Below are 24602 nucleotides of genomic sequence, written 5' to 3'. Positions count from 1 at the left end.
TGTGTACATGGACAAAGTTAAGGCAGTTCACAATGGCTAGTTTGTGCAGTTCTTTGTTTTTTTGTTTTTTTTTTTAACTTAAAATAGGTCGATGTGTACATGGACACCGAGTTTGTGTACGTCTTTGACTTCTAATTTTGGTTTTGTGTAGCGACCATCTTGAAATTGGTGCCGATCCTCCCAGGTGACGATCTTGGTATAAAAAAAGAAAGGATTCACCAAGGGTTACCGTAGAGTAAATTTTTACCAAAGATGTTTTACCATAATTACCATTTTAGTGGTTTAAACACTAGTGGACCATTATGCAGAGATGAAGATTTGAGTTTTGTTTATACAGCATGATGGTTTAGGCACTCCAGCCATTAAGGTGAACAAGATTATAATAAATATAGCCACAACAATTGTCTATAAATATTGATGTTTGACAATGCATGAACTAATAGATTTCTTATGCTAGTATATACATAATCCTTAATCGAAGTGAAAATGAGAAGACTATGCATGCATTTCCTTTAATTGAAACATGGGTGTGACCATACAAATCTCAGTCTTACGGGACATGCCACACTATGCAGATAGACAGTAAGTAGTGCTTGTGTTTCTTAGAGCTATGAAATAAATATACTTCTACATTTTAATTTTTTTTCTTGTTTCACATTTGGATTACCTATCAAAAAGTAAGGAATTTTGATATTATTAGAATATCTGAGTTAAAATAACATTCCAAATAAGAATTATCAGACATGTTAACTCTTTCGCATCGAGAGACGACCAAATCTGTTTTCAACAAACATCGAAAACGCCCGTGTTTACGAATTTGTCTTGGAATAGTTTTCCTTTCCCCCTTTTGCGGTTTCATCCACTCATCCATTGTGCGCAGTTTCACCTTAGGGCCGGATTGCACCTGCGAACGTCAATAGCTTTCCGTATTTCTCCTTTATTTGCTTCAAAAGAATGATTGACATGTCTTTTAACAACTCGCGAAACCAATGAGCCATACACTAACGTGGAGGGGAAAGAACTAGGTAGAAAATAAGCGAGGCGTTGGGGCGGTTTGCCGTTGCCTGAATGAACGGGCGCTATGGGCGATTTCGATGCCAAAGAGTTAAGGTAATGAAAATTATAAATTAGGTTAAAAACTAACCCTTAATGTGGCATATTTTTGAATTAAACTCTATCGACTTTAAAAACAACAAAACGTCCCTCTTTATTAGGGAATTTAATTAACTAATTTTAAATACAGAGCTATGTATGAATTTTTTCCCTTGCATGTTATAATAACTGAAACAAAATTACACTGATACAGTCGAAATTCCTAAATGCAAGTACATAAAATTTACTTTAGCAATTTTAAAAGATGAGACAGAGTGAACACATGAATAAATTTCTATCAAAGAATAATTTATGAAATTTGGCGCATTCGATAGTAAACTTTAACCATTAGATTACATTATTGCACCATGTTATCAGTTTGAAAAGCAAGCCATATGCCAGATCTTGGTTGTAAAAGAAATAAACAAAATAATATATAGATTATTGAAAAATGATCTATACCAGTGTTTATAGATATGATTAAATGTAACAGAAAATTTACTGTCACAACCACATTTTTAAGTGAAATGTATAATTTTAACATTTTATAATATTTAAGATATAGCATTAAATGCAAAATTATGTGCATGGACATAAGTTAGTAAATTAAAAAAAAAATAATCAAAGAATGAATGTCATGAAAAATTTCAAAATGAGCAGAATTTAATTTAGGAGGCTTTTAGACACTTATGATAAATAAATTTGAGACTTCTCCACCCAAAATTAAATTATAATTAACTAAAACCAGTTTGACTGACCTTCCACAAAATCCTTCAGCTGCAATTTTTTCAAGTTTGAAAACCAAATTCTTATCCGCATGGTAATAACAACATAACCAGTTGAAATCCCTACAGAAAGTTTGATAACACAATAATAAAATTAATAGGATATAAAAATTAACACAAAAGTATAGAACATCATTTAAACTTAACATTATTACAAATTTTGGTGCTTTCTGAGTATCTGCAAAGCTGTGAAAACTGGTAAAATGTTTGTTTGGTTAGTTTATGGTTCATATCTACTGCTCTGTTCACAAGTAGTAATTCAAATAAGCACTTTATTTAATTACTTACTTACTTTTTATAAGAAACAAGAAATTTTAGGACACAAGCACACAAATATATATATATATATATATATATAATCAATTAATCAATACTGTTTAGGAAATAAATTATATGTATATATATATATATATTGGGTCAATATTCACATATTTTTCATCCAACGAAATACTATTCAGAAATAAAGATTAAATATAAAGCATGTAAATACATGTGTGTGGTATGCATGTTCATAGTTTGCTATTATCGTGTACATACTCTTGCAGTTTTAGCATAAGTTGAAGCTCTGAGGGCAGATGATCAGAAAGTATCAGAATTTTTCATGTATAAGAAAAAATTGCCCTGACAATAGTATCTCAATTGTTTAGCACTGACATTTACATAGTGCATTAGAAATATATAGTAATATATGTAAAATAAAAAGATAATTGCATACTATTAAATCATTTTTCTTAAATGGCAAACTTATAACAATTCTTTCGCATGAACATCTAAAGTCCATTCTTAACTAAAAAGTAAATAATAAAGCCATGTAAATTTCTTATGAAACCCATCATTTCCAAAATGTCCATTTCTGAAAGTTCTCAGCATTTCTCAATATATTATTAAATTACTAAACTAAGTATCAATGATCGTCATGTTCGCTAATGTGACAATATCTTTCACACTTCTTTGTTACCAGAAGTAACAAGTAAGCTTCGATAAATCTTTAACTGATACATGCTACATTTGTCTAAAATTTGTACAAATAATAAAATTAAATGAGCTTTTTATAATATACTCAAAGAAATAGTTTTGTATGAAAATTTGTATGTTATGTAGCAGAATATTGTCCTTATTAATGATTCAGGAAATAATTCAAATTTCAGCTTGTGTTAAAATAAAAACTATAACACAAAGATAAGCAAATTTCCTTATGAACAAGGCATTTTTAACATTATTCAGTCACTGGCGATCACACAGTACTGATTGCTTCAATAAACATTACTGTAATTGTGTTATTTAAAAGACTAATATTTTAATTATTTTTTTAATTAAAACATTAGTCTTTTTCTCTTCCTCTTTCTAATACCAAAAGAAAACCCAGATAAGAAATATAAAAATATCAGTAAAAATAAATTATATTACTGAATGACACTTTACATTAATTACACTTATGCATATATTATTTTATTATAAATTATTTCAAAATAAAAGAAGAGAAGGAGGAGAAACTTTATTATTGGCATTTCTAAACCTAATATAAACATTAATAATTTAGTACAGTTTGTATTTCAGGCAAAAAGAATTCCCTTTTCTGGATAGCACTTATATTTCCATCACACCTTCAATAAAACATTAAGAAAAATGCATATAATTTAAACACTATTTTATTTAACAGACAGATTATGTCAACTCAAACAAACCTATCAGTAAAATTCGGTAGAAATAATTCTGAATGTTAGACAACTTGCAATATTCAACAAAAATTATCAATACTTTTATTATAATGACAATACTACAGTAACATGGACATAAAATTAAACTGCATATAACTATAAAATAAGCCAGCATATAATAATGGTGCATTGGTTTCTAAAACAATGGGCTGGATGAAAAAATACATGTATTATGGTAGCTATTCATATTCTTCAGCTTTCCTAATATTCTCATGTTCACTTTACACAACTAAAGTATCTAAAATACAATAAAAATGCAAACGATAATTTATGAGAAAATGTTAAAAGCAATCATAAGCATTTGATTGAATGACCATATTTTGACCTCCTGCAAGTTGAATCTTAAAATAATATGCAGTTTGAAAAATGCTTAATACTTTTATAAAATATTCCAAAAAAGATTAAAAAAAGGTACTGTTCTGTTATCAGGACCGGGTTCAGAAATGTATTTATGTGTGCTTGTATATTTGTAAATGTATGTGTGTGTATATACATATACACATCTATGCACATACTTACAAACCCAGGTTCATACATTTCCGAATCTGGTCCCGATAACAGAACAGTACCCCCCAAAAAAACTTAAAACTTCCAATTCTCCATGTTTTAAAATTGAATTACAAATTAGATTAAGATAATGTTTCAACCATACATATTTTGAACAAAACAATGCAAACTCTTATTTTTATACAATCGTTCAAACTATTTAATATAAATTTACTGTTGCAATAAAATAATAAGCAATCTGATCACACATAATATTTTGAAACTGAATGCATAAACTGGACTAAAAAAATTCAGTCAAACATTTGGATAGCAGGACAAATCAGATATTTGAAAAGACAGCCATTGAGATATACATGTAATTCATGACAGAATGGTAACAATTCAAAAAGCTGTAATAGCTAACACATTTAATTGTCAAAATGACATAAATTTGAAAAGCAAAAAAGTAAATATACAAGTATTGCAACTGAACTTACCTTTAATGCAACAAAAAATATCCATAGAACAAGTAAACCTCATGGCGCAGCCATCTTGGATTTCGTTTCAAATCAGACGGACGTTTACGGATTTGCGGAAGAATACAAGGAACTAGTAGTTTGCCGGATACTTCGTGCAATGACGCAAAAGAATATAGTTCTGCAGAACTTCCTACATTGTTTTGTAATAAACAGTACTATTTCATAATTTTTTCTTTACCTCATTAATTAATTAATACGGAAATAGTTAAATAATGCTGAATTAATTTTCAATGAAATGTAAAAATTTTCATATATATATGACGACCACCTTCTGTCCAATATCCATAGAACAAGTAAACCTAGTTATTTCTGAGAATATAAACACACTTTGGAATCTGAGAGTATTAGTAAATAAATGTATAGAATATCGCCTCTCAAACGACCACTTCTGAAAGTGACCAATAGTTCTGAGATTATAAATAAATATTGATATTAAGCATTGTTTCTCTAAGATGACCATCTCTATATAAGACCAAAGCTTCTAGAATCTTGGATAGTCATCAGAGAATTAATTTTACTGTGGAATTATTGCACGACTGTAATTCAATAAATATCAGTAACAGATTGCACGATTGAAAAACATTTTCCATCCTGTAATTAAGGGGAAAAATTTTCCCCTTATGAGGTATTTCTCCCGCTTTCCTAGCGTGCCTTCATGGTTTAATGGTTCTGCATGCTAGGGCAGTATTTCAGAGGTCTGGGGTTCGATTCCCGCCGAAGGCGGTTGCTAATTTTTCATCTCTCCGGCTTCCCCCCAAAAAATCCTAATGTCTCTACAGTGGCGCCCGAACTAAAAAGGTGTTGGATGAGGTATATCCACACCCAGGATTTAGCGATTGGGTTCCCTTAAAAAAAGTCACCCTTTAAAAAGGGGAGTAATATAAGGTATTTCTCCCCGCTCTCCTAGCGTGTCTTCGTGGTGTAGTGGTTCTGCATACTGGGCCGGTATTCCAGAGGTTCGTCGTTTGATTCCCGGCGAAGGCAGTTGCTAAATTTTCATCCTTCCTGCTTCGAAAAAAAAAAAAAAAAACCCTAATGTCTCTACACCCAAATTAAAAAAAAAAAAAATTCTTTTCCGTATATAAAAAAATATATATATATAATTTTACCTATATTTATAGTAGGGTTTGTAATCTGTAAGTATATACATGTAATTTATACATTTTCTATAAAAAAATATGTTATTTAGAATTTAGCAAATATTCTAGAAAATGCTAATCCATTGAAAAAAAAATCTTTTCCATGACTAAATAAATTTTCAAAAACAACAGAAAAAATAGCAGTTAAAATTAATAACAAAATAACAAGAATAAATCATCAATCATATCAATATTTTTAATGTACAGCATTTAGAAACAACTTAATAAAATACATATGAAAATTAAATAATGTGCAAGTTTCGGATGTGCAATGTCAAAAAATTAAAACTGGTAAATTTGAGAACAAATATCCTCAGAATGTTTGACAACCAAAGTCCTCCAAACATTGCAGTATGAATGACCTCAGGATGTGAAATTGGTGAAGTCCTCAGGACATCTGAGAATCAACATATTCAGGACATCCTCTCATATCCCGGGACATAGCGACTTAAATAAGACATCCTTAGGATGTTAAATTATGATCTTCTCAGGACATCTGAGAATCAACATACTCAGGACATCCTAAGTATGTCCCTGGATATTGTGACTTAAATAGGACATCCTGAGGATGTTTTGTGCTATGGGGGAATTTGTGAGTATACAATAGTTGTACGTACAGATGTTTTGCTACTCAAGGCAATACTTTTGTCACTTCATTCAGTGCATGTAAAAAATTCTGTAAAGTTTCGAAATGGCATATAGGGAAACAAATAGAAGTTATGGGTTTATTTTTTTAATGAAACTAATTCCTGCATTCTAGCAAGTGCTTTTTGCTTAGTTTTCTGTTAGCAAAATCGTTGATGACGTTCTAGAATTTTGCTTCATTACTCCATTTGTTCTTCAGTTGACAGTATGGTAAGATTTCTTAAAGACGGTATACTCATTTGTAGATCTTGGGTGTTTCTTAATCAGTCCGTATTTACAAAAATTCCCATCACAACAAATAACACTTAAGCAGTTATGAGGGAAATATGCAGTAACATTGGAATAATTGGAACTGTGTTCTAAAGATGGCAGTGTAGAGTAAACTGTAAATGTAAAAAGCAACCTTCCTTTCAATTCTGAGTTTCATCTTTCCTAGTCAAAACAGAAATAAAAGTAGAGTATTTTTCTTCAGTGAGGAATTCTTTATTTATACCATTGTGATCATAATTTAATTAGCATCATATTTTGTTTGTGATGTTCTCATATATGAAAGAGTTGTAAAATTTCATTGTGATTTCTTTGAAGGCTGTCTGCTATGTAAAAGAAATTCTGTCCTCAGTTCAGTTTTGTATGACTGTTCACCTAATTAAGCAAGAAGACCACTGAATGCAGGCAGTTTAGTTTGATTGGTATCAAAACCCAAAGAATGGATTAACTGCATGAGCATCTTCCTGTTTTACCATACATGTAAAATGAATATGTAGAAATGTCATAAAGCTGCTGTTTTATAAATGTCACTTCAGACTTCAGGAACATATTACGGGAATAAAAAGAAAAAAAGTTGAGTAGAAGCAGGAAATCAAAAAGAATTATTTCTCAGATGCAGGTATGTCGGTGAGCATACTTGAAATGCTCCAAATCATGAAAAGCATTCTTCAGTAATGTGCATATTTTCCAGAAACATTTCCAGTTAGATGATGGTCAAGTTTTCAATATTGACTAATGGATACTTGAATAAAAAAAATTCATTCGGGGAGAGCATTTAATTTAATGAGATCTAAAGGTGCTGAAAGTATAGTGCAATTTTTTTTCCGCAGCAAAACATTCTTATACTATGATACCTACAATCACCAGAGGTTGAAATCTGCTGTTGTCCATATTCATAGTATATTCTAAGCTAACAGAACAATTTGATGCCAACAGTAAAAACAAAATGATTCATGGCAACAATATTTATATTATTACCCTGAGTAAGTGCCAAGTGGTTCTACCCTTAGTGGCTGAGTGTTCTTAAAGACCGCTGAATACTGGTAGTTCAACTTAGGTTTGAACCCAAGTGACCGGGTTAGTGGCAGGGCTGATTTCCACGGTTTTCCCCACATGTATAGAGTTAGTTTCCTTAAAAAGTTCTCCATTAAGTCATCGCTTCCCTTGGGCAAACAGCTCTCATGTGCTTTGCCATATTGAAGTGATCTAATCTGATCTGAAATCAGGGAATCAAGAGAATTGCATATATCCATATACATATACACAAAAGGGCCATTACATTATGACCACCGTTTTAATAACATGTAGGACCATCTTTAGCCCTCAAAAGTACCAGCACCTGGTGTGGCATTGACTCCACAAGATGCTGATAGGTAGTCTGAGGTATCTGGTACCAAGCACTCACCAACTGGTCCTTCAATTTCCACACATTGTGAGGGAGTAGCATGGCAGCATGAGTTTGGTTTTCCAGGTGCGATCACATAAATGCTCTATTGGATTAATGTCAAGTGAATTTGGAGGCTAAGACATGAATGTCATTGTAATGTTCCTCGACCCACTTCCTAACAATTCTACCCTTATGACATGGTGCATTATCCTGTTGGTAAACATCATCCCCTGCTAGAAGTACTGTTGTCATGAATGGGTGAACCTGGTCTGCAACGATGTTCATGTAGTGCAGACATCAGGGATTGTTCTATGGGGATTATAGGTTCTAATGTGCTCCATGAAAGCATTGCCCGTACCATAATACCACTGCCACCAGCTTGCCTCTGTCCAACTGTGCATCTGGGAGCCTGGGTTTCGTTTGGAAATCAGCGTATTAACTCAGGCCCATCAATGTGATGGACCAGAGAACATGATTTGTTGCACCATGCAACTTTCTTCCATTCTTCTAATGTCCAGTTCTGATGTTTCTTGGCCCATTGCAGACGCAGCTGTGGATGATGTGCCATCAGTGACTTCGGTGATACATCATCATACTTCAATAAAGTTCCGTCAATGCTTCGACTTCTGGCTGCATAGGCCCATATGCAGCAGTGTGTTGAGAAACACTGTCCGGGTCGCCACTGTTGTAGTTGTTCAGTCACGGCAAACAATGCCTAGCAATCTCCACTCTCCTCTGGAATCAGTGTGCCATCAATGACACACTGCTGACCGGCAACTTATCATTTCACCATCAATGCTCTACTTTTGATATGTGCTCACAAAAACTGCACATGAACATCTCACTAAATGTGCTGCTTCTGGTATTGATGTTCCCAGTCACCAAGCCATAATGGTTTGACTTTTGTTGAAGTCTGATAAATCAGCTACTTTTCCCATTATGTCACTAATCACACTATGTTTGAAAAGACAATGGATAGCCGCTTTATATACTCCAACATTAGCCATACACGCACAATGGTTTTTTTCCCTGGTGATTGTTATAGATGGAGGGTGGTCATAATGTAATGGCTCTTTGGTGTGTGTGTGTGTGTGTGTATATATGGAAGTTTATTTCAAAAACACTAGATGAAATGTTACTTTAAGTTAATTCTTGACCAAGTTAGAAAAATGATTGTTTAATTCACTATCACTCAATGATGACACGTCGGCAAACTTGATTATGAAATATATCGTTAATACAGAAAAAACACAACATTTTTATTTATTAGTTTTTTATTAAATTTGTTTTTCCAGCTTTTCCGCCAGATGTTCTTGTTCACACCCAGAAAAATAGACGACACCCAAACGATTGATTGGTTTAAGAATGTATGGTAAAAAAAAAAAAAAAAACAGGTGCACTTTTAAGGAAACTTTCACTTTTGGTTCAGGATATGTTTCGACCGCATTGTTCTTATCATGTGCTAAACTGGAAATAAACAAAAATTTGCTAAAATGTGAGTGTAATTTTACCAAGTACATCGGTATGTTGTTGTATCAGCAGCAGAGCCGCCACTCATGCGACAAATTTGTTTTTCCGAAAATGTTTCTCGAAAGTTGAGGGATTGACTTTATATGCGGGGTCAACTTATACATGCGGTATGTATGGTAATTACTTTTTTGCATCCCCATATTGATGGCATTTACTAAAAAAATATGTGAAAAGTCTTAATTTTAAAACCATTAAGTGAAACAAGGTGGGAAAGTCATATCAATGCTATTAGACCTCTAAAGCAAGACCTAAAAAACATAATTATCACATTAAATGCCTTAATTGAAGATACCATCAGAGTCATAAAGACAAAATGGGTGCTGAATCAATAGTTAAAAGTCTTGAAACATTAAAATTTTTGTGTTCAATTTTAATTAGGCATGATTTATCATGAAGAATTGATATATTGAGTAAGATGCTTCAAATTGAACATTGCAGACTGCATTGAAGGCTTATATAATCTTAAAAAGTATTTAGTTTTCCAAAGATCTGATGACAATTTAAAAATATTTGTCGTTTCAGCAACAATACTTGCTAGAGATTTAGGTATTGATCCTGAATTTCCCAACTCGAAGCTCAGAAAAAAGGTCAGTTTATTTGATTACAAGAGTAGTGATGAATCAGTTTCAAATTCCTTCCAACAATTCAAGACTTCCCTCTATTTTGCAAATCTTGATCACACGATTTCTTCTGTAAATGAGATTTACCATATTATCTGAGTGCAATTTAATATTCTGCTTTCTATACGAGTTTCACAACATTTCTAATGATGATTCCATGGACTTGAATATTAAGGTACAGGAGGAAGGAAGTATTATGAAAAATACAGATGGTATACAACTTTTTAATGAAATAACTTCAGTCAAAGATATTTTTCCAGGTAAAAACAGTCAATTGAGATATTAGAAATTGTAGTAAAAAGTGATCTCATTCCCTGTTTTCCCAAATTTTGCTGTAGCAATAGGAATTTTTTTAACCTTGCCTGTTTCTGTGGCTTAAGATGAAAGAAGTTTCAGTAAATTAAAAATTACTTGAGAAATAATATGGCACAAGAAAGGCCATCATCTCTATTGAAGCTGAAATCTCTGAAAAAATTGATTTCGCCGAAATTTTTGAAAAATTTGGTTCTCAGAAAGCCAGAAAAGTTATTTTATAGTTAATTATTAGGCAGTCTTTGTAGAAGGACTGATTTATATACTTTTAGTTTCACGAGATTTATGCTTTAATACTTTTTTGAGTAAATACTGTTGTTTTGCATATTTAATTATAAAATTTCTGTTTTTATTTTAAAGGTAATATTTTTGTGTGTTTATTATTTTGTTACTATTGTAATCTATTAGCTGGTCAAAAAATGAAGTTTTACACTTTAAATTTTATTTTCATTTTTATTAATGTTTTACTTTTTACTCTTATGCTGGTTGATGAGTGTATAACGTCAGTGTTTAGTATTAGTCAAAATATGAAAAATTCTCTAGAGGGACGGTTTATTAGGTCTTTGTACATGGGCGGCCGACAGCATAGGATTGGTCCTGATGAGTGTGTTAATAATATATTATTTATTTTAAGGATTATATTTGCAGGTTAGGTTTATGAAAAGATATATAAAATATTGGTTTTTATGTATACTGTTGACACGTTCGTAAATTATTTTATGCAACCTCTATTTTTCAAGTGTTAATTGTAAACATTTACTTGAAGTCAAAAATGTAAGCAAAGACAAATATTTATGTTTACAAAATGTAACAGTTTCTATGGTCCACCAATCGCTGTAGTAATTAGTAAAATTTATTCTCATTGTAAGAAATCAAATTCAAAATGTTTTAATCTCATACAACAAAAACTGACTAAGATATTAAATTTTGAAAACTGAAATCATGTTCAGAGCTAGTACATAAACTGAGAAGTGAAATATAATTTATACCTAATTAAAAATGAAGTGTGAAAATGTGTGCAAGTTTAAAAAAGGGTGTTTGATGTTAAATATTACCATGCAGATTGTCATGAAACATTTTGATCAATGCTTTTCCAGAAGAGAGATCTTATTCACAAATCTTCCAGAATTAATTCCAGAAACATTGGAAGACTTCGATATTGATATATTGCCATTTCATAATATAATTTGCATTAACTCAAAGCATATTATTGAGAGTATTATAGTTGTTTTTGGCATTTGAAAACTTAATAAATTACTTGTGAGAAAACACTTTCAGCATAACAATTGTAAAAAGAATTATAAGTGTGCTAATTGGTCACAATTACTATAGGAACTGAAACTCAAACCTGAACTGAAACTCTTAATTGCATTCATCGAATGCACAATCTGAAAGCAGCTAATGGGTGGATTTTTTTTAAACAAAATAAATGTTTTCAACTAAATTTTAAATAAAACTTATTAAATATACTCTATAATAAAAAAATAAATGTACCAAGAAGGAGTTACCCAATGGAGACAAAAATTGGTAGATATGAAGATTATGTACAGAAAGAAAACGATTAAAATTTCAGAAAAATTGAATGATTTATTTCTGAGTTACATAGTTACAAAGTAGTGAGCTCAATAAGGTGTTGAACCACCTCTGGCCTGGGTGCAAGCTGCTGCACGGCGTGGCATAGACTTATAAAGCTCCCGTATGGTTTCCTGCAGTATTTCTTGCCAGATTTGCTCCAGTTGTCAGGCTAGGTCATCAACATTCCCTGGTAGATGCAGTCACTGTCCCATCATATCCCAGACATGCTTGGTGGGAGAGATATCTGGAGATCTGGCTGGCCAAGTGTTTGAAAACTAAAAATTTACCAAGAAAATGAAAATTACTAATTTTCAACAAACAGTGATTGTGTAATGTCACAGTTTTTGTTCCATTGAATGTAAATGAACTTTGTTTTACATGAAGTGCTTCTCAGTTTTCCAGCTTGTCATAATGCACATTAAATGGCAAAATGTTTTCTGTGCTAATGGAACTTATTATTAATGTGAAGTAATTTTTTTGGACTTTTATTTAATAAATACTCTGCATTAATGGCCTACTGCACATATTTATGGTTGGTTTGTTTATTAATTTTCTGTCTGGCAGGCTCAGATTTATATGGTTTAGAATATTTTTTGTGATGTCTTTAATAACGTATGTATAATACATATGTGGATTTTGAAACATATCCAAGAAATTAAGGAAATATATTAAAAGTTCATAAATCCAGATGTGAAGTACCACGGGCAATTGGGAATTAAAATCACCCCATGGCAGTTTTGGGAAATTTAGGCTTGTGCTAGATTTTTGTGATACATTTTTAACATCTAATTTAAAATACAGGGGAATTTGTGTTAACAAAAACCACACTTTTTCTTTTCAAAACTAAAACACACACACACACACACACACAAAAAAAAAAAAAAAAAAAAAAAAACTCTTTTAAAGGTATAAACTTAGCAATGAACAAAGATGAAAAAACTTAATTCTTATATATGTATTTATATACTTATATATGTATTTATATAGGGTCATTTGAAAGAATATCCATGGTTTAGTTCTGAATAGTGTATTTTATGTATTTGATCCTGTTAACATGAAACTATAGAGTCTTACTCTCTTGTTCCAGATAAACTACAGTAAAAGCCTTAAAGAAAGCAAAGTTTAAGATCCCAAAATGACCTGGCGAATTCTCGCACAGCCATGAAGAAAACTACTGACTTGAGAAGAAGGGTGAAAAATAACCCTTTAATTAATTCAAAACAGTTAACAGAAAGGCACGGTCTTCGTGCATTACAAAGGCACCATCCAGCTTGCGGTGAAACTAAACCATAGAATGTAATTTAAGTCAAACCTAAAATAAATACTGCTAGACAGTGCTTAAGTTACGCCTACCAGGTGGACTCACAAGAACTTAACCGGCATGATGATAAATCCGATATGGCCAAGAGGCTTCCTAGCGAAACAACAACGAAATGTACGCTTGACTAGTGAAACACGCTCTGAATAAACTCTGAGATCCCACATTTAAATAAGCACTTCACTTAACTTTAAATTTACATTCTAGCAAGAGAACGTGAGGGGAAGTTGAGGAGTTTAGAAAAAGGTATCAAATTAAAATAAATTTGTTATGCAAAGTAAGGAAAACCCTACAAACTTATATAATAGTAATTTAATGCCGGTTGAGCAAAGTCTTCCTCAATTTTACATGATATGTTTTATACCTTAATTATTGTACAACAACATGTCTGTTAAATATTTAAATAGTACCCATGTAGAATCAGCATAAAAATATATTTGTTGTTATTTACTACAGTTTTAAACATAAAATATTGCTGAGAGCAGCAGATATACTTACACCATAACTATTAAGATAAAAGGCTGTTTTTCTTTTCTGTTTTTAAAGAAGTTTAAAAAAAAGTTCAATAAGAACTTTTATAGCATTCACGTGTATTGTATAATAATTGAGTGTATATATATATTACAATGCATAGATTGTATATATAGTAAATAAATTTTATATATATATATATATATATATATATATATGCGTGTACTGAAAATTTGTGTAAATCGGTGGTTTCATTAAACAACTTTAAATGCACATTGATAGTTTTTTAATTGAAAATTATTATAGTGTTAAGCACACAATAAAATTCAAAATCTGGAATACTATACAGGTTTTATGCTGATTAGAAGTACTTTTCAAAAAATAAAATTTAAAAAGTATTCTGAAACATGCTGAAACTGCAAATGCTACAGGACAGTTTATGCCGAAAACATAATCCCAAGTGTAGTGATGTCATCCAACAGTAGAGTGGCCTGATATATTTTCAATAGCCACAGCTGGATGTGTCCTACTTGCAGTTGTGAAACCACTGGATTATTACATTTGCCAATTCTTGTGTTAAGCAAGAAAGTTTCCCATCAATCCAGATGGTGGTGTTGATGGGAAAGTACCATTTATTTTTTCTCAACTTCTCAAAGTGAGCGATAAGTTTGGTTTGTGGCCGTGAAAAAGTATGTAAAAGGCTCGAATTTTACAATTAAATATCTTGGTCAGTCTTTGTTGTATAGGCGTCAGACTTTCTGTGTTTTACTTTTTAGAATGAATATAAATGTTTTCTGAATACAATATTGGAGACTGTTAAAAACGTTAGATTTTGTAATTTTTAAATATAAAAATTTCATAAGATGAGTATCTGTGTCATTTAAAACATTATTATTATTATTGGAAGTAAAGAACTTTTGTGAGCATTTTGTATATTCATACTCATTTGTATATTAAACACATATTGCAGGAAATTGTACCAAATATGTGGCCTATGCATGTAGATTACACAGATGTTGAATGCCGAAGAGTTTTGCGGAGTATAGGTTTGTCTATTTAACTGTTCTATATTAAACTCTTGTATTTACTTGGTGTTGTGATAACTGTATGTATAATATAATGTTTTTGAAATCTTTTTATGATAAGAATTGGAAGCCTATGCATCTGTTGTTGATGCTTTTCGTGCTCAAGGTGCATTAACAGAAGAAAGAAAGAAACTGTTGCAAGATTTGTGTATGGCATTAAGGTAAACATTTCAAAGTTATTTAGCACTAAATGATACTATTACTTCACATTTTAGATTGAAAAAGTTTATTTTTTTATTCCTTGCAAATAATACAGACTGTTGATTGCATTTCTTCATGTTTCAAGACGATGGTTCTCAAAGAGGGTAGTGCTGCATTTGAATTTTCAAGGACATTAGGCATGAATGAGGAAACAAGAGTTTCTTTGAATTTCAAGAGGGCAGCAGTAATTTTAATAGTATGATTGAGTATAATTTATTTTACCTTGAATGCTTGTATCCAGAATAGTATCTGATTTTTGCAGTTTTTGCTTTGAATATATCATTCCTAACATATTTAGTTGTACAAAACACTGTTGTGTTTGGCAAAAGAAAGAAATTGCTGGCAAATTGTTGAATATATAGTGACTGATAATTTAGCAATTCTAATTTACCTAATGTATTCAGTTATATATTATAAATTTATTAATTAGTAGTTATATAATTTTAATTTAGTAGTTTACAAAGTGATTGAATGCTTTTAGATTCCGTGAATGATGCAAAAATTTCAGATGAATTTAAACAGAATAATTTTAACTTACCATTAATCTTACTCATTCCATTGATTAAATATCATGTCTACTTTAACACCAGTAGTAATGTATTACCAAATTTTCTCACACATCCCTCTTGTGCATCCCTTCTGCATTTTTAGAAGTGTGAATTTACTGGCTTGGCTTCCATGTGCATTTCAGATCCATTCATTCAACGCCTCAAAATCGTAGCCAAGGCATTCAGTCCTACTGTTTCATGAAGATAAAAGTTAAAATAAAATGCAACTTGATTATAAAGCGATACCAGCTTTAGAGATTTAATTGGCAGGAAGTAATTTATAGGACAAGAAAATATGATCTTGTACTATATAAAAATTGAACATCTTTTTTCCTCTATAACACCAGTAGTAATGTATTACCAAATTTGCTCACACATCCCTCTTGTGCATCCCTTCTGCATTTTTAGAAGTGTGAATTTACTGGCTTGGCTTCCATGTGCATTTCAGATCCATTCATTCAACGCCTCAAAATCGTAGCCAAGGCATTCAGTCCTACTGTTTCATGAAGATAAAAGTTAAAATAAAATGCAGCTTGATTATAAAGCGATACCAGCTTTAGAGATTTAATTGGCAGGAAGTAATTTATAGGACAAGAAAATATGATCTTGTACTATATAAAAATTGAACATCTTTTTTCCTCTATAAAGCAAAGTTTCTTCAGTCAAATGTCATCCTGTTGTTTCTTACTATAGTCCTCTAGTGTCTATTTCGTGTAGAATATTAAGGGCATTGACTGATTGTAAAAATCTCCTGATTTACATTATATTGCGTAACAAGAAACATTTTTATCTGTAGTGCAAGGGATGTAGCACACAGTGTAAGAATATAAAAGAAAGTCCTGTTTAATAAAAGAAAGTGTTGGAGCTATAACTGATCACAATATGGTATTTCAAGTCCATATATACATGGCCTGATAGTATAAATTCTACCATTATTTCTCACATCAAAAGAATTATTACATTGTGTAATTTTCTTCTCTCAATTTTCTAGCAGTAAAGGTAAATGAAAATTATGCAGATAAATATATTGTACTGTAATATTGTATGATTATATGGATCTGTAATTTTTAAGTATTTTTTGATTATCTGCATTTCCAGTTTCAACGTTTGGTAATATTTCCATGTGTTTGGTATATTATGTATATATCAAGTATGTGTGCGACAGTAGTACTAGATGCATGCAGGCATCCTACATGTTTAAATCACGTGGATTTATACATTTTATAATTAACACATTTTGTGCGGTCTATTTAACATATGCAACTATGTTGCTTAGAGGTGAGTTAAAATTGGTAAAAACCTTTGTAGAGTACTTAAAAGTTTTACAGTCCTATAACTCAAAAATGAACAAGTTTTTTGAAAAAAAAAATATAAGCACAAAAAATGTCGAGAATAAGTTTTTACATCCATATAGCCAATAATCGGATTAAGGTTACCACCTTTGTAGGATACTTAAAAATTTCAAAGTACTATAACTCAAGAACGAACAAATTCTGGAAAATATAAGAATCAAAAAATTTTTTAGATAAGTTTCTTCCAATTGCCAATAATCGGATTAGGGTTACCATCTTTGTTTTTTAAAAGATTACTAATTGAGTTTTTTATGAACAAAATTTTATTAAAAAAAACAAAGAAATTTACATTGCAAAAATAAATAGATAAACTTATACATATAGAAATATATTTTACTATTTTATAAACTTATGTGCAATTATGGCTAGGTCCTAATATTTTTTTTTTTTTTTTAGTGTGGTATTTAAAAAAACAATCTCCCCGATGTAGTGAAACTTTGCAAAATTCGCACATATAACATGGTAAGCTTTTTTTCTTATGCGCGGCATATATACAACACTATCTCCGAGGTTTTTGTTTATGCCACCTGTAGTAGTTTTTACTAATTTGTTTTTTTGAATCTTTTGATATTCTCTGTGGAGGATCATTTCTACTGGACATAGCGGATGTACCTGGTACAGGATCATCCGTATTTTTTGGAGTAGCATCATTAATCCACTGTTTTTCGACATCATGTAATAACACTTTGTGCTTTTTTGTATTTGTATTTAATGTTTTAAAAACTCTAAAAGCATTAAATAATGCACAATTGATAAAAAAACCACAGTCCTTTTCGTCTATTTTTTGGTATGATGCACAGTCGAGAAATACGATAAGTATTGGTCAGCGCGATCAACACCCTTCATGTATTTGTTGTAATCAACAATGCATATTGGCTTCCAAATTCTTTCTTTTGTCACCCAGTCAATATTATAGCTTTTCACAATGTCAGCTGAATGTATTGTTGAAATCATTTGGACAGGCCTTTTTGATTGCCAGCATTGTAATAAAATGTTTTGGCGGCGATGAAATATAGATTCTCTCCTTGTTAATTTAGCATTTTTCAAACAAAGAGGAAGGCCTCTGTTTGCATGAATAGTGCCACAAGTCCGAAATCTATGTTCTAAAAGTAATTCACAAGTGGCAACACTATTGTAATAGTTGTCCATATATATATGATGCCATAAGTTGGAATAGTGTTCCAGCAGATTTAACCCTCTAAGCTGCAAGGCCATATATATACGGCCTAGAATATTTTTTGTGATATCTGTAAGAACGTATATATACTTGCATATTAAAATATGTCAAAGAAATTAAGGAGATATATCAAAAGTACACAAATCCAGGTATGAAATACCAGAAGAGTTTTTACATTAAAATAAATAAATAAATAAATAAATAAAAATAATAAAAAAAAATCATTTGTTCTCATAGTACTTTTGGGAAATTTGTGCTTTCTTAGCGAAAACCCTGGCCGCTTAGAGGTTAAAATTGTTTGTTGTAAACGACTTCCTTCTCCACAGTATATGCGAAAATTACAAATGTAACCAGTTTTAGCTTTGCAAACCATTCTTATGAGTATTCCATATTTTATAATTTTTTATGCATTATGAACTTTGAATGCTAGGCAACCTGTCCATGGTATAATGCTTTCATCCAATGATAACTCCCCCTCTGTCTTGTAGACTTCCTGGAATTTAGGCAAGAAGTAATCTATGATTGGACAGATCTTTTTAAGGTGATCTCTGCTGTCTCTGTCATTATTATTGGAAAAATACCATGCATACCATATTTGTCTGAATGTATCCCTGCTGAATCTTCAGCAAAAATTGGAGTTTGGATAGTTTTATCTCTAGACCAATATTCGTCTCTTGTGTCCTTACGAACTTGCCCCGTTAGGAAAAGGAATCCCAGCATTTTTTTTTTTTAATTCCACCACAGTCGCATCTTTCCGCTTCACTGATTTTGCTCTGTCTCTAAGTAAATCTAGGTTTTATGTGCGATACCGATTGGTTTCCGTCACCATATATTCAAATAAGTCATCTCCAATAAATAACTGGACCACGTCTACTACACTCTCTGAATTATTTGGTGTTGTAAAAACCCTACTTCGTCCTAAAAATTGTTCAATAATTCATTATCAGTTTTTGACCAATCGAGCCCTTCATCATCACTGTCTTCAGAGTCGCTGGATGGTATAGGTAAAATTCTATTTCTTCTAGGTTGGAATAATTCCTCATCACTATCATTATCTAATTCAGAAATTCCACATCACTTAAAATCTGCAACAAGTCATCTGCATACACATGGCTATCACTATCAGAATTCACTGTCATAAAGTAATAAAATTTAAATAAATTTATACCGCGTTAAAAAGTCCCACACAAATGGTCACCTCACAGCAAACAAGGCCAATGAACGCTAACTTCCAATGTGTAGACGGAAATTGTGCTCAAATGTCGAAGTTTGCATTACTTGGTCACCAAACTGCACCAACTTGTATATTTGTATACACATATTTGGAGTAGGAGGCATTGTCTACCCGCCAAAATGACATTGTCGTAAATCCTTACTCAGCCAATCAGGAGAACTTTAGCGACTATGATAAGGCACGATAGGCAGGGTCTTTAGGTTTATACATATATACACAGTGGCATAAGCAGTATTTTTTTGGGGGGGTCAACCCCAGATATAGCCATTAGTAAGTACCAAGTTGTATCATTTGATACCATTTGGTCATAAAAATTCTTCTGGATCATTTCGGGGGGGAGGCTATGCCACTGTGCCCTCCCCCTGGCTACGCCACTTGTACATACATTACGTACTAGTATGTTTTTGAGTTCGAACCTAATGAAAAGATAAACTATTATATAACGTGTATAAAGTATACATACACAATGCTAAGCAATTTTTATTAGATGCAGTGGCAGATTTAGAAAACTCTCAAGGGGATGGCACATGGGGGGCACATACATATATCATTTTTCATATGGAAGTGCATATATATTATAAGCGTAAATATAAAGTATTTTATAATTTTTGTTGTTCATTTCAGCAATGGGGGGGCATGCACCCCCATCGCCCCCTTAAATCTGCCCTTGATTAGACAGAAAGAATTAATCTACAATGTAATATGAAACTTCATAATTGCAGTGTTATCAACTAATGTGTTCAGGGATATGTAAATGTCTCAGCACATAAGAGATATTTATACAAGTTGATTACAAATAAGTTGCCTAAGTTAAAAATCTGTTCTAATAAAAATATCCCAATCCATACATTATATGAAATATTTTTCCCCTTGTGTGACTTAAAAGTGGTGACTTTAAATGGGTACTAATACCTGTCCCGCTTTTCAATGTCAGTCCGTGAAATGAGTACTAGTACCCGTCCCGCTTATAAGTGGCAATCTGTGAAACGGGTACAAATATCTGCTCTCGCTCATAATGTACTAACTATCATTCCACCAGTTGTAAAAATTAAATATCAGCTATATCGACTAAAGCTGTAAAAATTACTCGATGTACATTTTTTCCATATTCACAGTTGCCAAGTTTTCATAGGGTGCAGTTAATGAGAAGGTACCAATTTTTAGTTTGATTTTGTTTAAGCAGGGTTTTGCAAAGAAATTTGAAGTGATAGATCAATATTTTTAAATACAAATAATTTATTCAGTGATATACTCTCAAGTAAATTATGAATTTATTAATTAGTAGTTATGTAGTGCTAATTCAATTAAATGCGCCCACCAGCGGCCGAGCGGTAAAGTCGCTGAACACTGGTAGTTCGGTCCAAGGTTCGAATCCCGCGAATGGGCTGGCTGCATGGGTGTTTTCATGGTTTTCCCCATGTGTAACGTGTATACAAGCCAGTTTCTCTTAGAAAGTCCTCCATGAAGGCATCCTTCTCCTTAGGCAGATAGTCCTCGTGTGCTTTGCCATAATTAAATACACCACCACCAATTAAATGCAGTATCTTACACATGATTGAACTTAAAGTTGCATTAATGTAAAAAATTTCAGATGAATTTAAATGATGTTATGAAACCTAACTTTCTTTGAAATGTTGTCTAGCTTTCTTTATATACTTAGGATTTTTTTCAAAATTTAAATATTGAACTTGTAAATTAATACTGCAGAGATGAGCTTTACTGCAAACAAAATAATCTGCAGTGAATGTGTTGTGCACATCTATGACATTATTTGGCATTGATGTAATAGAGAATGTATAAAAAACATCTTTCTGAAAATTTTGAGTAGAGAGTTCTCACACTGCTGGGCATCAAATTACTGCACCATGAAAGAAGCACCTTACAAACATAAAATTTACATAAATGATATAACATGATGGGTATGCAAATGATTTCATTGCCTGCACACATTACAGACAGAAGTAATGACACCTCAAAGCAACATAAATAGATTGAAATGCAAATTTTTCTTTCATCAACTGTGTTTAACTCATTTCTTGCATTAGAAGTTATGTTATTTATCATATAAGAATAAGGAACCTAGACCATATCAGAATCATTGTATTAGGATGCGATGAGGGGAGAATTATAGCCAACTGTATATGCGAATTATCGTGCTGTGAAGTTGCTGCTGGTGTTGTTCAAGCTCTAATCACTGTTGTAAAAATGTCTTGGGTGTATAAATTCCCTATACAAGCAACATGTGTTGTCTTACCAGCCCGTCATTCACCAATGCTGAAGACAGCTGATGTTTTGTTCACATTGCTGTTTGGAATCATATTGTCACATTTTGTACCTAAGTCAAGAAATTGAGTGTGTTGCTTAGCACCAGGTATTCACACCTACCATGTGATGATTTCGGCAGTGCTATGTATGGTAAAAAATGTGACATTTGTTTGGAATAGGTTGTTCCACGTACAATTGTATATTCATTGATATGCACAGACACACCGGTGGTGTGATATTGTCTTTTCTGATAAATGCTTTTACAGCATCATGATGGCTGTATCCATGTGTGGAGGCATCAAGAACACTGTAAAGTTGCCTTCTTCATTGTCATTTCAGCACCTGAACTGATGGTATGAGGGGCCATTTGAGTACACACCCTATTCATCTCTAATCCACATTTCCTCTTTTTTTGGGCAGCCAGAGTTACATTACTAAAGTTTCAATGCCTGTGGCTATGCCATATTATTAGGACTTTCTTTCCCCTTCTTTTAAAGAGATAGTGCAAGATTGCATATTGTTTATGCTACTGTATATTTTCTCAATATGCAAGGTGCTAGGTTGGCAAATTCTCCAGACATTTAGTCAATTAAAAACATCTAGTCAGTTACTACACACAGAATGACACAAAAGTATCTGCCATCAGGTATGATGGTTAAACTTTAGAATTGATTCTAGAATCCTAAACTGTCATCCAAAATCTGTTTGACTCAATATCCAATTGTTCTTTTGCTAGATGTGAATGTTTTGAGACTGGTATCTGTATTTCAAAATTACCTGAAATTTTATTGTGTCATCCAGAAAAGTTTTTAGGGTTTTGATGATAAATAAAAAATGAAGCATAAACATTAGAAAATTTTATTGAATCATATAAGTACCATTTTATTCTGTGACTTTTTGCCTTCTTTCCAGCAGCCAGAAAATTCCATTTTAAAAGTCATTAGGTTCATTCTTAAAGAAGTTAATGAGCTGCTGTTTGTCAATCTCTAAAGTAGTGAACTCCAAGCTATTCAGCAAATTTTAAAGTGACTTGAAGAAGCAAAGTCTTTTGAATGTGGAAGGGAGGTGCAACACTGAAAAAAACTGCAGAACTTTCTGGATGACCCAATAACTATTTCATCCTCTCTTTGTAATGTATGTGTGGTCACCAGTGACTAAGCAGTAAAATCTCTGAATGCTAGTAGTTCGACCCGACCCCGGAAAACCTGGCAAATGGACTGGCTGCATTGGAATTTCATAGTTTTCCCATTGTGTAGTGTGCATTTAAGCTGTTTCTGTGAGGCTGTCTACAAAGGCATTCCATTCCTTAGGCAGATAGCTCTTGTATGCTGTGGTATAATCAAACAAACCATACTATAATTTATGTGTAAAAGAAATACAGTGTGTTCGAAAAGTCTTTCCCTGATTACATAAATTGATAACTCAGGCTAGAAGTAAGATACAAATATGAAACTGGTGTCTAATTGTTTGCAAACTATCAAAGTTTTTTTCACACATCAGTAAACTTCCACATGAGCACCCTTAGTAGCACGTAGCACATCTAGGCGATATTCAATTTCTGTCCACACATTAGCCAACATCACTGGAGGGATCGATTCAACGACTGTGGTTATCCGTTGCCGCAGGGTTGCAAGATCTGGTACACGTGTTCAGTAGACCTCGTCCTTGACATAACCCCATAAAAAGAAGTCTAATGGGGTTATGTCAGGAGAGCGTGGAGGCCAAACTGTTGGCCCATCATGACCAATCCATCGCCCAGGAAAGGTCATATCGAGATAGGCACGGACATCCAACCCCAATGAGGTGGTGCACTGTCTTGCTGAAACAAGACATCGGGGTGATACTGAAGCAGCTGAGGAACAGCATACAGTTACAACATGTCCAGATACACTGCAGATGTGATGGTAGCCTCAGCGAAGAATGACCCGATAATTCGATCATGCAATAGTGCGCACCAAACATTCACCTTTGGACAGCCTCTGGTGCACTCCATGACCTCGCCATGGGGTTGTGAACCCCAAAAGCGCACATTATGGCGATTCGCTACTCCACTGACAAAAAAAGTCGCTTCGTCGGAAAAAACAATTCGTCTGAGATAACCATCATCGTCCTCAATACATGATAGCATTTCGACCACAAAGTCATATTGACGTATACTGTCACTGGGCAACAAGGCCTGAACGATTTGCACTTTGTATGCACGAAACAATAAACATTTGTGTAAAATGTCATGGAGAGAGCTTTTTGATATCTGTAATTCATGTGAGGCCCTGTGCACCGATTTCTTTGGACTTCACAGAAAAGACTGCCTCACAGCTTCCACCCTGTCTGCTGAGGTTCTTGGTTCCTGTGTTCTTGAACCTATCCTGTGTTCTTGAACTTCTCATACCAGGCTTTAATGCTTAGGTATTTGTTTCTTAAAGGGTGTTATTAAAACTATTTTTAAATTTGTGCATACTATGATATGGTGGGTAAAATGATTAAGACAACAACCAGTTTTAGTTCTGTCATTTAAAAAATAGCTACATGACAAACCAAGCTACAAAGATAGTGTTTGCTAACAAAAGGAAATTCAGCATTTGATTAGCATGGATAATTAAGAGCATGGAGAGGACTTAAAGACTTCCTACAAAGAACAACACAGCTGTCCACCATGTCTGTTATATACAAGACCAGAAATATTCAAGTCGAAGCATCCATGCTAGCAGATCAAAGACTCTACAGGAACTGAATGTCACACTCAATGAGGGATATCCAGAAAGCTTGTCTGTGAGAACTGTGTAGCAAAAATTGACATTGATGAGATAAACAGAAGAGTGAAGCGAATGTCATGGTCCATAGCAGAACAAAATTTCA

General features: G+C 32.7%; 1 protein-coding gene across 5 annotated transcripts in view; it reads left to right on the top strand.

The window, feature by feature from the left end:
• The window catches only part of LOC118195866 (uncharacterized), a 219932-nt gene that overhangs the window by 45995 nt on the left and 149335 nt on the right, over positions 1 to 24602 (top strand). For 3 of the 5 annotated variants that reach the window (XM_085808113.1, XM_085808111.1, XM_085808112.1), the window contains exons 3-4: positions 14855 to 14930; positions 15031 to 15130. In XM_085808113.1, the coding sequence (XP_085664239.1) occupies positions 14870 to 14930; positions 15031 to 15130 (161 nt within the window). In that variant the 5' untranslated portion in view covers positions 14855 to 14869. Of the gene's footprint in view, positions 1 to 14854; positions 14931 to 15030; positions 15131 to 15225; positions 15367 to 17466; positions 17533 to 24602 lie in introns of those variants that run through there. The other 2 variants (XM_085808114.1, XM_085808115.1) reach the window with 2 other exon arrangements.

This window comes from Stegodyphus dumicola, chromosome X1 (genome assembly GCF_044657685.1).
Source record: "Stegodyphus dumicola isolate Sdum_Otavi_A_Nest chromosome X1, ASM4465768v1".
Lineage (NCBI taxonomy): Eukaryota > Metazoa > Arthropoda > Arachnida > Araneae > Eresidae > Stegodyphus > Stegodyphus dumicola.
The sequence above is the reverse complement of the archived record's forward strand: the minus strand, read 5'-3'. Positions and strand labels throughout refer to the sequence as shown.